The sequence below is a fragment of the Protopterus annectens genome, chromosome 1.part2 (assembly GCF_019279795.1).
Source record: "Protopterus annectens isolate FY-2018-M chromosome 1.part2, PAN1.0, whole genome shotgun sequence".
NCBI classification, from domain to species: Eukaryota; Metazoa; Chordata; order Ceratodontiformes; family Protopteridae; genus Protopterus; species Protopterus annectens.
The window spans coordinates 1,020,642,964-1,020,655,997 of NC_056727.1; the positions used below are offsets into that span (position 1 = coordinate 1,020,642,964).

Here is a 13,034-nt window from a genome sequence, read left to right on the forward strand (position 1 = left end):
CTTGTATTCACTCCATCCCAAGGCGAAAGGAATATGTATACATATGCTGGGAGCAAAATCTAATGAAAGTTTGCAAAGTGATATAACTAAACACAAGGAAAACTGCAAAAACAACAAAAATTAGATATCAATCATGTGTTTATTTTCTTAAGGAAACAACGGCTTCATGTTCTTTCACACAATCTACTGCCTTAAGAAAAAAAAGTCAGTCTTGATACGATATCCCTGCTTTGACTGCAGAAGCCATAGACTAATTTTTTTTACTATTCCCACTGTTATAAAAACAATGTACTTAGGCCTCAAAAATAATCACTGACTAGATACATCTTCTAAATCTGCTTCTGTCCAATAATGATTTAAAAGTAATTCTGCCCATAGTAAAGTATACCTGCCTGCTTTTCATGTATTACAAAACAATGACCTTGGCTATCAAGAATGCTAATCACTGTAACAGTAGTTGCCAGTTGCTGTCAGACTTTTATCCACTCCCCCAAAACAATCATTTTTTTGAATGCTGCACTTTTAATTGTTGACTATGATAAACTGAAAGCAATATTGCCCATAGCTGTGCATTTCAGCTTGTTTCATATGATCATGCATGGTTCTTTGACACTTCAGAATGATTATTACTTAAGTGGGTTCAGACAACAGTGCCTGTGAATTTATTTGCACACAGAATACCCAAATGCAGTTATGAACAACCTTGTTTTTTTTTTTTTCTCAAATTTTGCCCACAATAAAATTATTTCAGCTTGTATCTCAAGCACACTGCTCCTAATGGTCACTTAATACTGATCCAATTATAATCAAGTGACTGCATAGACAAACTGTTTACTCCACCATACATGAACCACAAGCAACATGTCTGCCTGCAGTTTACATAACATATGTTACAGTGCATTAGGTCTAGAAGAAAGACAATAGTGTAGATTACTTGCATAACAGCCTGACTTCAGAATACAATTTTGCCTCATTTTAATGCAGGGCAAGCTATTAAGTTAATGTAACTAAACAGTTCACTCTGTAATTCAAACAAAGTTAGATGGATCTTTATTTTATTATTCTACCCTTGATTGCAGGATTGGAAATGTTTCGAAAATAATTATCCCTGTACCTGATATAGCAGTACAGCAATTAGGTTATACAACTAAATTGGACTTCCATATAAAAAGTTTAATGAAGTATCATAAGGAGACATTATATTGGATTAAAATTTGGCATTTTACTAAAACAATGCATTAGAGTAATTTGCAAAAATCCAAACAATTTGCTTTAAGTTAAAGTATTTATTTGCGAAAAATATTAATATATTTTATTTTTTTCCTTCCTTCCAGTATATCACTATTATTAATTAGCAAGAACTGGTGGTTTTCATTTTTTTACACGAGTTCATAGTGTTTGCTAATTTATTTTAAAGGGACAGTAACTAATTTATTTTAAAGGAACAGTAATAAGCTTGATTTACAGTGCCATGCTTGACAACATTTTATTTCAAGAGTTGAGAAGAAATATTGGCTTTTTATTAAATGAGGTAATAAGGACAGGATAATGAGTTATAACAGTACTCATAAGCAGAAGAATAGCTGTACAGAGTTATCAATTAAGACACAAAATATAAAAACACAGAAAACACAAAACCACGTACCATAGTCTTTTGATACTACAATGGAGTATAAACAGACTTGATCACTGGAATAGTTCTGAGGAAAATTTGGAGACAGGACAACACCTTCTGAACCCATGAACTGTCCTCCACATGGAGCTGGAAAAAAAAATATTGTTTAGAACTACAACAGATCTGTTGAAGATTTCATTCTTATGAGCATTTTTCACAAATGGCCATGGCTTATTCACGTGCATTTCTTTACAGAGTGATGCAGCTATTACAAGTCCACAAGAAAGCTACTAACCTTTTTAGTGCTAATCAATGATGCATAGTTTGTGAAATTCATACTAACTGCATGTTCAAGATATAACAGTGAATATCATCAACAATGAGGTTTAGATAAGGAGATAGGAAAGTGGCAGCTAGAAATAGATAACTTGTTAGGAACACAGAGGGACTTCAGAAGGAAAGCTCCTCAGAAGGTATTCTTAGAGAGTTCTCTAAGGGTACAGAGAGTATTGGTAATTAGACTAAGATAATTCAATGCAGAGCCTACGATTTATGCATCCAAGAAGCAGAAACAGGTAAGGCAGAGGGTAATCCTGACTACATTCAGAAATGTTTCAGGAATGTTCTATTAGCACTATGCAAAAGCCTATTAGTGCACTTTTGTAAGAGAACTTCAGCCATTTTTAACAAGCTATGGATTCTCCATATTATCTTCAGTGCATGTGGGTATATTATTAGCTTTTATGGATCTGAAAAAAATCAAAGTAGGTTGTGAATAAACTCCCAAGGGAAAAAACATTAGATGCCAATTGTATTACATTGGACTGTATCAAGAGGGGTCAGCAGATGTCACACAGGCTGCGACAATGACTTATGATGCACTGCATTTTTTGGTTATGGTCTTCTGGCAGAGTAGAAGTCTTGGCAATAATGAAAGGGGGGAAGCATCCTTTCAACTCTAGCTTGTATAGGCCCATATCAGTCCTTAATCAGGACTAGAAAATAATATGTGACGGTGGACATCTTACTGCACTAAGCTAGTTCGGAAAGCCTTTCATCTGGTCCATCTAGTTTCCAAAGGTGCCTCCACTAGATCAATTATCATCATCATCATCAGCCCCTTTTTCACCATTTTTCCTATATGGGGTCAGGGTATTTTGTTAACTGTCTCCAACTCACTCAGTTCAGTGCCACACTCCTGCTTCCTTCAACACTCATGCCTGACTGTCACAGATCTTCTTTCACACAATCCATCCACCTCTTTGCTGGATGACCTTGCTTCCTCTTACCTTCTTCCTGTCTATCCCAAATCTTCATCACCAGATTGTCTTTTGGTTTTCTGCATGTGTCCAAACCACTGCAATCTGTTCTCTTTGATCCTTTCTGCAATTGAAGCTACTTTGGCTTCTACTCTTATGTCCTCATTTCTTTGTTTGTCCACAATGTGCGTCCTACCACCCTTCTCAGGCACTTCATTTCCATCAACTCACGCTTCTTCAACTGTTCTGCCTTTACTGCCTAGGTTTCTGTACCATACAGTAGTACTGGTCACACCACATGACACTCTATACCAACTGGCTGCAGCCCCTTTGATTCTAGCTTTGACCTCTTCATTCAGACTTCCCTTCTCCTCAACCACCCTTCCCAGATACTTGAAGTCGCTTACATGTTCTGCTATCTTCCTCCCTATCTCTATTCTCAACTTCTTCTGATTTCCCCAGTTTGCTGTCATTACCACCATCTTATTTGTGCTTAGTTTCATCCCATGTTCCTTTAGTTTTGCATTCCATTCTCCTATCCTTTGCTGAAGTTCTGGCTCAGAGTCTGCCTGTAATGCCACATCATCTGCATACAGGAACTTTGTTGATCTGTCTCCTCTGACCTGTTTGCTAATGTAGCTAGTTTCTAAACATATTATACAACCTGAAAAATCACAGAGATACATAACTAAAATATCAGTGGCCTCAAAAATCTTAGTTATCAGGAGAGACTGTTACCTCTTTCTCTGTACTCGTTCCTTTGCAGACTCCTCCATGGAGATCTATGTTTAGTTTTTTGTCCCATGAAAGACCCAACTGTACTTGATCTCCTGTTCCTTTGCAGCCCTAATGTTACCTCAAATACTCAGTTAAAGGAATTAAACCTCCATCAGTAGTCCAAGGCTGTTCTCACTGCATTATATATTATAAAAAGGTTATGAGTTAGTTAGATAGCTCTGATATACCCAAGTATCCCTCACTTTGGAACAAGCATCCACTACCTGTCAAGCAGAGTACCAACTTTGTCACCTTCAAGGTAAACCTAGATAATTGGATGAGTAGTCTCAAATTCTCCCCTAGTCTATCATGTCTTGCCCTGCTTGAGGTTAGAGGGAAATTCTTAACAGAGTTTTTTGTTAAGCATCACATGGTCTGCAGACTGACTGCCTAGCACTTACCTATAAAACCTAGCAAAAGGCAATGAGCTTCACATGGTCCAAACAGATTAGTATAGAGCTGAGAAGCCGTAGTGTCAGTGGTACAACAGGTAGCACACTTACCTTTGGTGCAGAAGGTTTGGGGTTCAGTTCCCCTACCAATTACACTGACTGCTGACACTGCAGTGCAGCATAAGGGGTTGCTGCACTCCTGAGTGTGCCAGCTTCTCAATGAGATGTTAAACTGAGTCCCTAGCTGCTTGACTTGGTGGTAGCTTAGGTGGATGTAAAAGATCCCACAGCACCTATAGAACAGAGTAGAGGTCCTTTATATACAAAAATAACTCTTATTTACAAACTATTTACATACATATAAACATAAATATTCAAATCTGTTTACACATATTCAGAATTTCATTTACAGTCATGCTAAATTTGCATCCCTATAAGACACCCAAACCTTTTTCCATAACCACAATCTGGTTTTACATAATATTGTTGTTAAAATGCATTTTCCATTAAACATAATTTCATGTATTCTTTCATTCCCTATAACCCATGTAATATAAAATCACTTTTTATCTATTCTTTTAACATATTCTTTACTTCTGTTCTTATAATATCCAAATTTAATCATACCCATGTTTATTTTATTCACTTTTTCAAAAAAAATCTTCTTTACAGTTTCCTTTTACTATTTCATTTCAAAAACACATGTTCTAGTTTCTTCTCCTTGACAATATAAATATAGTCTATCACTTTTCTTTTTGTATGACATATTTTCGTTTACTGGCAGTTTATCTATTACCAGTCTCCAAAAAATATCTTGACATTTTACTTTCTGATTACACCATTTGCTTATTATTTTTACAGATTTAATGTATTCATCTGAAAGATTTTCCCATGGTTTTACATAGTAATGTTTTATCACTATTTTCTTAAACCACATTTCTACATCATCAGTTTTTGTTTTCCACAAAAATTTTTTTTGGTAACATCTTATTTCTTCATTTATACACTCTTTCTCTTTTACTTTTTATCATCCCCCAAAATTTATCATGCTTATATTTATTGTTTCACTACTAATCTTGCATCTTTTTCACTTATTCACTTAAACACTTTGTACAAACTTAATAAAGCAGCATATGCCACTGGGTTAATTAATCCTAAACCTCCTTCTTCTTTAATTACTTATAAAACTCTTCTTTTTAATGGGTTTACTCTAGAACCCTATATAAATGAAAAAAATATCTGCAATAATTCCTTTTCAAATACTGTTGGCAACATAAATACACTTGCTAAGTATGCTATTTTCCCCACCAGTCCTGAATTTATCAAATAAGCCTGTTTATTATATGATAATCTATATGTTCTCCAGAAAAGACATGTTTGCTTTATTTCTTCTATTGTTTTTCCCCATTGAATTCTACTTGCTTTATTCCCAAATATTATACCTAACATAGAAATTAATTTACTGTAAAACATATACTCCTGATCTTTGCTATATCAACTAAACCTTTGTTTTTCTTTTGCACCACTCTTCATATGTACCTCTTGGCTTAACCAGCCATTTACAAGTATTTTTATTTTATTATCACTATACGCTGACATACATAATTTCCTAACTTTCTCACTTATATTTTTACATTATTACCCCAAAGATTTTATGTCCAATTTTGTCAAATGCCTTATTAATGTCTCCTATTGTGATATTTTTTCTTTTCGGTTCATAATATCATCCACAATTTCTCTAACTATCATTAATATTTGGCAGCCCTTCCACTTTATACTATATATGCTATCGTCCATAATATTTTCCATTTTAGTTTCAAAGCTCTTTTGTATTAGCTTCATAAAGATGTTATAATCATTATTATTCAATACTAATGGTCTCCATTTTTTAATTATCTTCCATCTTCCTTCTTCTATCTGAATTTATGTATTCCACTACATAATTCTTTATACATGAAATTGTCCTTTAACCATTCATTCAAAATCTTCAGCAATTTTTTTTTTGCCATTCCCTTAAATTTTTATACATTTCATACGTTATTTCATCTGGGCCTGAAGCCAAATCTATATTAACTTGTCCTAATACTTTATTTTGCTTATTTAAAGAAATATCCTTTTCCAACTCTTTATTCTCTTTTTCTGTTAACTTTTTTACTTTCCATATTTTATTTTATTTAACATTTGTTAACTGGGAAAGTCCAACTTGGAATGAAGCCAATTTTCAGCAGAAGCTTGGGGAGAAATGCTCCAGATGAATGTCTTTCTAATGTGGGAGGAAACCGGAGCACCCGGAGGAAACCCACATGAACACATGGGGGACATGCAGACTCCGCACAAAAGGCACCCCAACCAAGAATAGAACTGGAGAACCTCTTGTTGTGAGGTGAAAATGCTACCCCTGCACCACTTTCACACATTCCTTGTACATATTGTACTACACCATTCATAATATTTTTCTGAGTTCTTTCGATTTCTCATTTTACATTTGTATTTCTCTCATTACATTACCATCTTCCTTTACTAATCTGCTTAAGTAACTCAATACTTAATTCACTTTTTCCTTCTAAAAATATCTTTGCTTATATAACAGTTCTTGTATTTTTCTTGATTTCTTTCATGTAATTATTTTTTTTTGTTTGTAAAAGTACTATCATTATGTTCCAATACATCATATGTTCTTTTATATTTTTCTTTCTCTACTTTTCTCACATCATATTGCCACTGTAAAAAAAATATTTTTATATTTCTTCTTAAATATCAACCATTCAGACTAATTTTTATAAAATGTTCCCACAGTAATATGATCTTTCCATAACTGTATTACTAAGTTTTCCTTCTTCATTACATGCTTTCTCATTTATCCTTTTTATTCCTTTGCCTATTTTATATATTCCTTGTTTTCTTTTCTCTCTAGCAATATTGCAAGAGGATCATAAAATCCTGTTTCAACTATTTCCCCCTCTCCTATAACTAAACCTTCTGATATTATAAAATAATCTATTTCAGTTCTACACATACCACTTTTGTAAGCCCATAAATTTTTTGTCCCAATGTTTTCACATACCACATCTTATAAATTCTAACATTATTCCTTATATCATTTCCTTTCTTTTTATACTTGCCTCTTAAATCACAATTAGAATTTCTTGTTATTTTTATATTCATATTTATCACTTCATAATAAAAATGCAATGAAATAAGTTTTCCCTTGCTTTACAGTTAGTATAAGCATATAGTGTTATAATCCTATATACTTGCTCTTTCTTTTTAAATCTACTATGGTTAATCTTCCCATTTTGCTAAAGTTACATCTAATATTTTTATCGTATTTCTACAGAATATGGCTATTCCAGAGCATCTCTCATTTCCCAAAGTCCAGATTATCTTTCCACCCCATAGTTTCTCTGTTTGTAATCTTTCTTCATTAGTTAAAAATCTTGTGTCTTCTAATATAATTACATCTACAGCACATGTGATACACCACTTCAAAATTCATATTCTTCTTACTAAATTCTTAATACTATTCACATTTACAGAAAACACTCTAAAATTTGCATTTTTCCCTTTTCCTTAGATTCATGGTTTCATAAGTTCATAACTAATTACTAGGCTAGCTTTCTTAAAAGGCCATTCTAAGCCTAACCGATTTTCTTTCCAAAGGAGAAAGCCGAAGATTGTAACTTGTGTCTGTAAGTACAACACCTTAACCATTATACTAACCCCCAATCTTTAGCTGTATGTATTGTTTTTCATCCATTTCCTTTCTTTTATTCTATTGTACATACATCCCTTTAAATGTTCTTTTTTTCTTTCATTTACCCTTTTAATAATAGCCTTTTTTCTCCTTTTACTACCTCCCAGTTTATAAATTCTTCATTACTTAATTCCAAACCTTCTTCTAAGTCCTATTTATTAATTTTTCATCTAATTTTTCTTCTATTTCTACTACTAACATTTCTTCTCCTTGCTCATTTTCTTCTCTTTTTTCCTTACTGTTATTTTCATTTTTGCAATCCATCCATCAATATCCAATTTTGTTACATTTATACATTTCAATTCACATTTTTTGCATCATGTCCCATTTTCCCACAAATATAACATTTTCTTTTCTCATCAATACTTATCAAATCAAATGTACTTTTCCATAAAAAAACACTTGTTTTGGGTTGTCCTCAGTATTTTACAACCCCCCCTGTTTCCCTCCACATTTATCATACTTAGTATACAGTATCCATCATTTTTTTTCTTTCTATTTTTAACACAATATTATAATTCCAGCCACTCATCTCCACTAAACAGATTTCTTTGAAACATTTCCTCAGAATCCTGCACACATTCTCTGGTCTCGATATTTGCTTTCTTCATTTCTTTCACTACTCCATCATCTCCTTCTCTCTCCATCTGCCTCCCTGTTTCTCTGGGCTTCCTCTGCATCTGGAATGTAAGCAGGAAGTGCTGCTCTAAAATAGTTGCCAATACAACAATGATAAGTAGGAAAAGTTCCCCAATGCCCTAGCCAAATTTCCCCAGTACTATAAATATCACCTTGGATCTCCCCTAAAAACAGGCTACTAGACTCTTGGGACTAACCTAGTCAGCAAATGATAGAAAGAAAACTGCATGATACAGAGGTACACAGGTAGTTAGCGTCGCATGATTCCAACTGAACAGTATACATTACATTTAATACAGGTTCTGAATATAATTCTGTAGTTCAGTAAATGCCAGTGGATATAAATCCTACTACTAATGGGAAGTCATACTGCTCTGTGAAATCTGCTTGCTTAATGACTGGGTGCTGAAAAGGTGGGCATGTAGTAGCCTGTTTACTTGACTTTCTAATGAAAGTCAAAGATCCTTTTAATAAATGACTTATTCCTTAGTGGCAGCAGACTTGGTTGTATAATAATGACGTGAAGGGTGCTTACACTCATGTACATCCATGTATTTGCACAAGTATGAGTCTATGGCCTCTGTATAAATATGTATGCGCGCGCGTGTGTGTGTGTGTGTGTGTGTGTGTGTGTGTGTGTGTGTGTGTGTGTGTGTGTGTGTGTGTGTGACTATGTGTACTCGCGTGCTTGTGTATATGTCAATGTGCACACATAATTAAAAATACATTATGGCATGACTGCATGTGTCCTGTTATTCTATAAATTCTGTTGTACTTTGATTTTGGTGTGGCTGGAATCCCTGAACTAGGATCAGTTAATTAATCAGTTAATTAATTTACAAAAAGTAGTATAATGTATCATATCCTGAACCAAGCCTGTCCTCACCATAATATATATTATAAAAAGGATATTGGTTAGTTAGCCAGTTCTGAACAAGTAACTAAATCTTTTTCTCTGTTGTCATTCAAATGCTGACTGAATAGAGTACTTTACTGATACAAGGTTAAGCACACAGCAGCCATCTGCCTGAGTGCCATATTCTAATTTGGAGTCTTATGACCATCTGTGAAGATCACTACAATATTGTGTAGTGTACTTACATGGTGTGCATTTTTATACAAAACAGCTTTATATGAGACCAGAGTGCTTAGTGTCGTCATCGTATCTTTCGGCTTTTCCCGTTTAGGAGTTGCCACAGCGGAACTCCGGTCCGCTAATGATTGGCAGTAGATTTTTACGTACCGAGTTGCCAGCTCTGATGCACAACCTGCCCATTCATGCATGTCTCCACACAGAAGACGCTTTAGCTGAAAATAGAACAGGACAATGTCTTTCTGTGAGGCGACAATGCTACTGCAGCACCACCACCGCAGTACGACCAGAGTGCTTAGTGTACCAGCATATTAATATCTGTATTATAGACTAATATAAATCAGCTTGACTGAATGTAACATATATTTTCAGTGGTGTGTGTTTGTGTGTGTGTGTGTGTGTGTGTGTGTGTGTGTGTGTGTGTGTGTCTAAGTGTGCAATGCGTATATATATATTTATTCATGAAGAGTGCTGGAACGTTTGTGGATTATATATTCTTTGAACCGTGCACTCGCTACTGGTACCGCGCACCTGAGGGCGTATTTGGAACTGTTGGTTAGAGGAGCTGGTACTGTTTTCCTGAGGATTCTCTATGGTATGAGGGCCTGGGGACCGTTTGTAAGTAAAGCGAGGTGGATTACATTGACTTTCATAATTTTTGCAGAACGTGAATGTTTATACAGAGTCGCGGTGTTCATAGTGGATTGAGCACTTGTTTTTGACTGCAATGAGTCAATCGACAACTTATAGACTGTGCTTTGTGTAAAAACATGGGTTTGACTTCTGTTTGTGTGTACTAGAATTTAACAAGGAAGGAAACGCGTATTATGGTGAAAAGGTGATACAGACCATCAAGGGTTTATTTGGAACCGTCACGTACGTGTATTAGGTGTATTGGAGAGAGTATTATCACAACGGAGGACAACCAGATGATGGTGTTTTGTGCTTATGAAACCACATAGCTAAAAGCACTTGATTTATGTTCTGCAAAGTATTTTCTAATATAACAGTGTCATAATAACCAAGGCAAATTTTATATATCAGCTCAGCATGGCACAAGGTACGGACTTTTTAAATTATATTAAGGGCTTAACGGCCGATAAAGATGACAGTGAATGTTTTGTAGGGGCTAATATTAACAACATAGCTCCTCAAGCTCCAGCTAATAAACCGGCAGGAGCTGTTGATAGCTTCATAACTTTAACAGAAGCTTCTAAACGAGTACGATCATGTGTATGGCATTGCAAATTACTAAAGGCGTATTTAACAGCCAAGATAATACCTAGGGGGTTACGAGTATATGTGGAACCAGGCTTGGGAAATCAAGATGATAATTTTATGAGGAAGTGGAGGTCTATACAAGCTACAGCCTCATTAATGTTTATTCAACTCTTGGTTGAGCAGTATGAAAATCAGTTGCCAACATTATTAACCAAACTGGAACAAAGTTTCGATAATACTCAGAAATTTGTTGAGACCACCGAATATAGTAATTTGCATGCCAAATATCTAATAGATATAGAGAAATATGACAAAGAGTTAGCAAAAAGGAAAAAGCAAAAATACCAGAGGGATGTGACTGATTTTCAACAAGCACGAATGTATACTTGGAAAAAACAAAGAAAAGAAGTGAGGTTTAATGAAGACAAACAGGTCCCTAGGCCCAAAAGAAAAAGAGTAAAGTCTATTTTAAGACGAAGAGAAGCGGTAACCAGTGGCTCAGATTTGTCATCTAGCATGTCCAACACAGACACAGAGGCTGAAACGACAGAGATGGCTGAAGGTCCAGAATCTATATCACCGATTAATAAGCGATATAAATCCCCTTTAGAAGGGCAGGGAGAAAACATCGTAACAATACTCGACGAAGGGGTGTTACAACAGTTCAAAGCCAACATGTTACAGCAATAGATTCATTGGGACATTGCAGCTCAGATGTGATTAATGATGTTAATAATCTGGTTATTAATCTAACAAATTTTGAATTTTCCTCCAGTGAACTCAGTGTGCTAAATAAAGGCCTTGGATATATACCTTCTTTTTTTGTCTCACATTTAGACATGGTGAATGATGTCAAGCAATTTTGTAGACAGTTGAATTTAAAATATTTGTACGCTAATAAAGATTCCTCCACAGGTATGGTCGAGCCTAGGGGCTTTAAATTTAAAAAATCCACCTTTATGCCTCCCTACCACAGCACTGTTAGAACTTTTGAACAGGTAATACTTAAGGACTTACAATTAAGACAATCTGAAATATTTACTACGGGTATACAAAATTTAAACAAAGATGAGCGAAAAGCTTTGAAGTCTTTGAAAAATAACCCACAAATTGTGATTGTAGGGGCTGATAAGGGAGGTGCAGTCGTGGTTTGGGAAAGAGAACATTATTATAAAGAAGCTAACAGACAATTGATGAATACTGAATTCTATCAGAAGTTAAATTCTGAACCAACACAAGAGCATAAGACAATAATAGATGGATTTTTAGAGGAATCTTTTCATTTTCATCATATAGATTTATTTACATTGAGGCAGTTGACAGTGACAGACCCTAACACACAATATTTCTATATGGTTCCCAAAGTGCATAAAAATATCATAAATCCTCCAGGACGCCCCATAGTGGCAGGAAGGGGATCATTAATTGAACCCCTTTCAGAGTACTTAGAGTACAAGTTGAAGAAACTATTGCCATATGTTACAGCCAGAATAAGGGATACACAGCAATTCTTGGCATTAATTGACGACATGGAAGTCTTGCCAGAACAATATTTGGGTACGTTGGATGTACAGTCGCTGTATACTTCCATACCACATTCAGGGGGTATTGAGGCTGCACATTATTGGATGTCACAATCAGGATTATTTTCCACACAAGAGCAAGAATTCCTTATTAAGTTGTTAAGGTTGGTTTTGGAACATAATACATTTACCTTTAACCAGGAATGGTATATACAGGTCAAAGGTACAGCTATGGGGGCAACATTTGCCCCCACTTATGCTGACCTATTTATGGGGTATTTAGAATTACAATATATATATACCATTCCGGAAAGCTTTAAGGATTCATTAATAATGTGGCGACGTTATTTGGACGACTGTTGGGTAGTGTGGGGTGGTAATGAAGAGAAATGGCAACTATTTCTACAATATATTAATAACAACAGGTATGACATCAAATTTATTGGAGGAATACACAAGCATGAGGTGGAATTCTTGGATGTAAAAGTCAATAAGGATGTATTAGGCAGAATATATACTGACCTATACAGAAAACCGTACTCCAAAAATGGATTTCTCTACGCTAATAGTTGCCATCCACCCCACACTATCCAAAACATACCCAAGTCCCAATTTTTAAGGGTTAGGAAAATTTGTTCAACGGAAGCAGGATATCAAAGACAAACAATAGATCTTAAACACAGATTCTATAGCAGAGGATATGGCAATAGACAGATTCAACGGGCCTATAATGAGGCGTCCAATGTAGATAGGACTCAATT

At 35.1% G+C, this 13,034-nt stretch overlaps 1 protein-coding gene across 1 annotated transcript in view; it reads right to left on the minus strand.

Moving 5' to 3' along the window:
* Window positions 1-13,034, minus strand: part of LOC122792225 (CUB and sushi domain-containing protein 1-like) — a 3,080,606-nt gene that overhangs the window by 1,587,595 nt on the left and 1,479,977 nt on the right. The window contains exon 26 of the mRNA XM_044059969.1: window positions 1,646-1,762. Within this exon, the coding sequence (XP_043915904.1) occupies window positions 1,646-1,762 (117 nt within the window). The remainder of the gene's footprint in view (window positions 1-1,645; window positions 1,763-13,034) is intronic.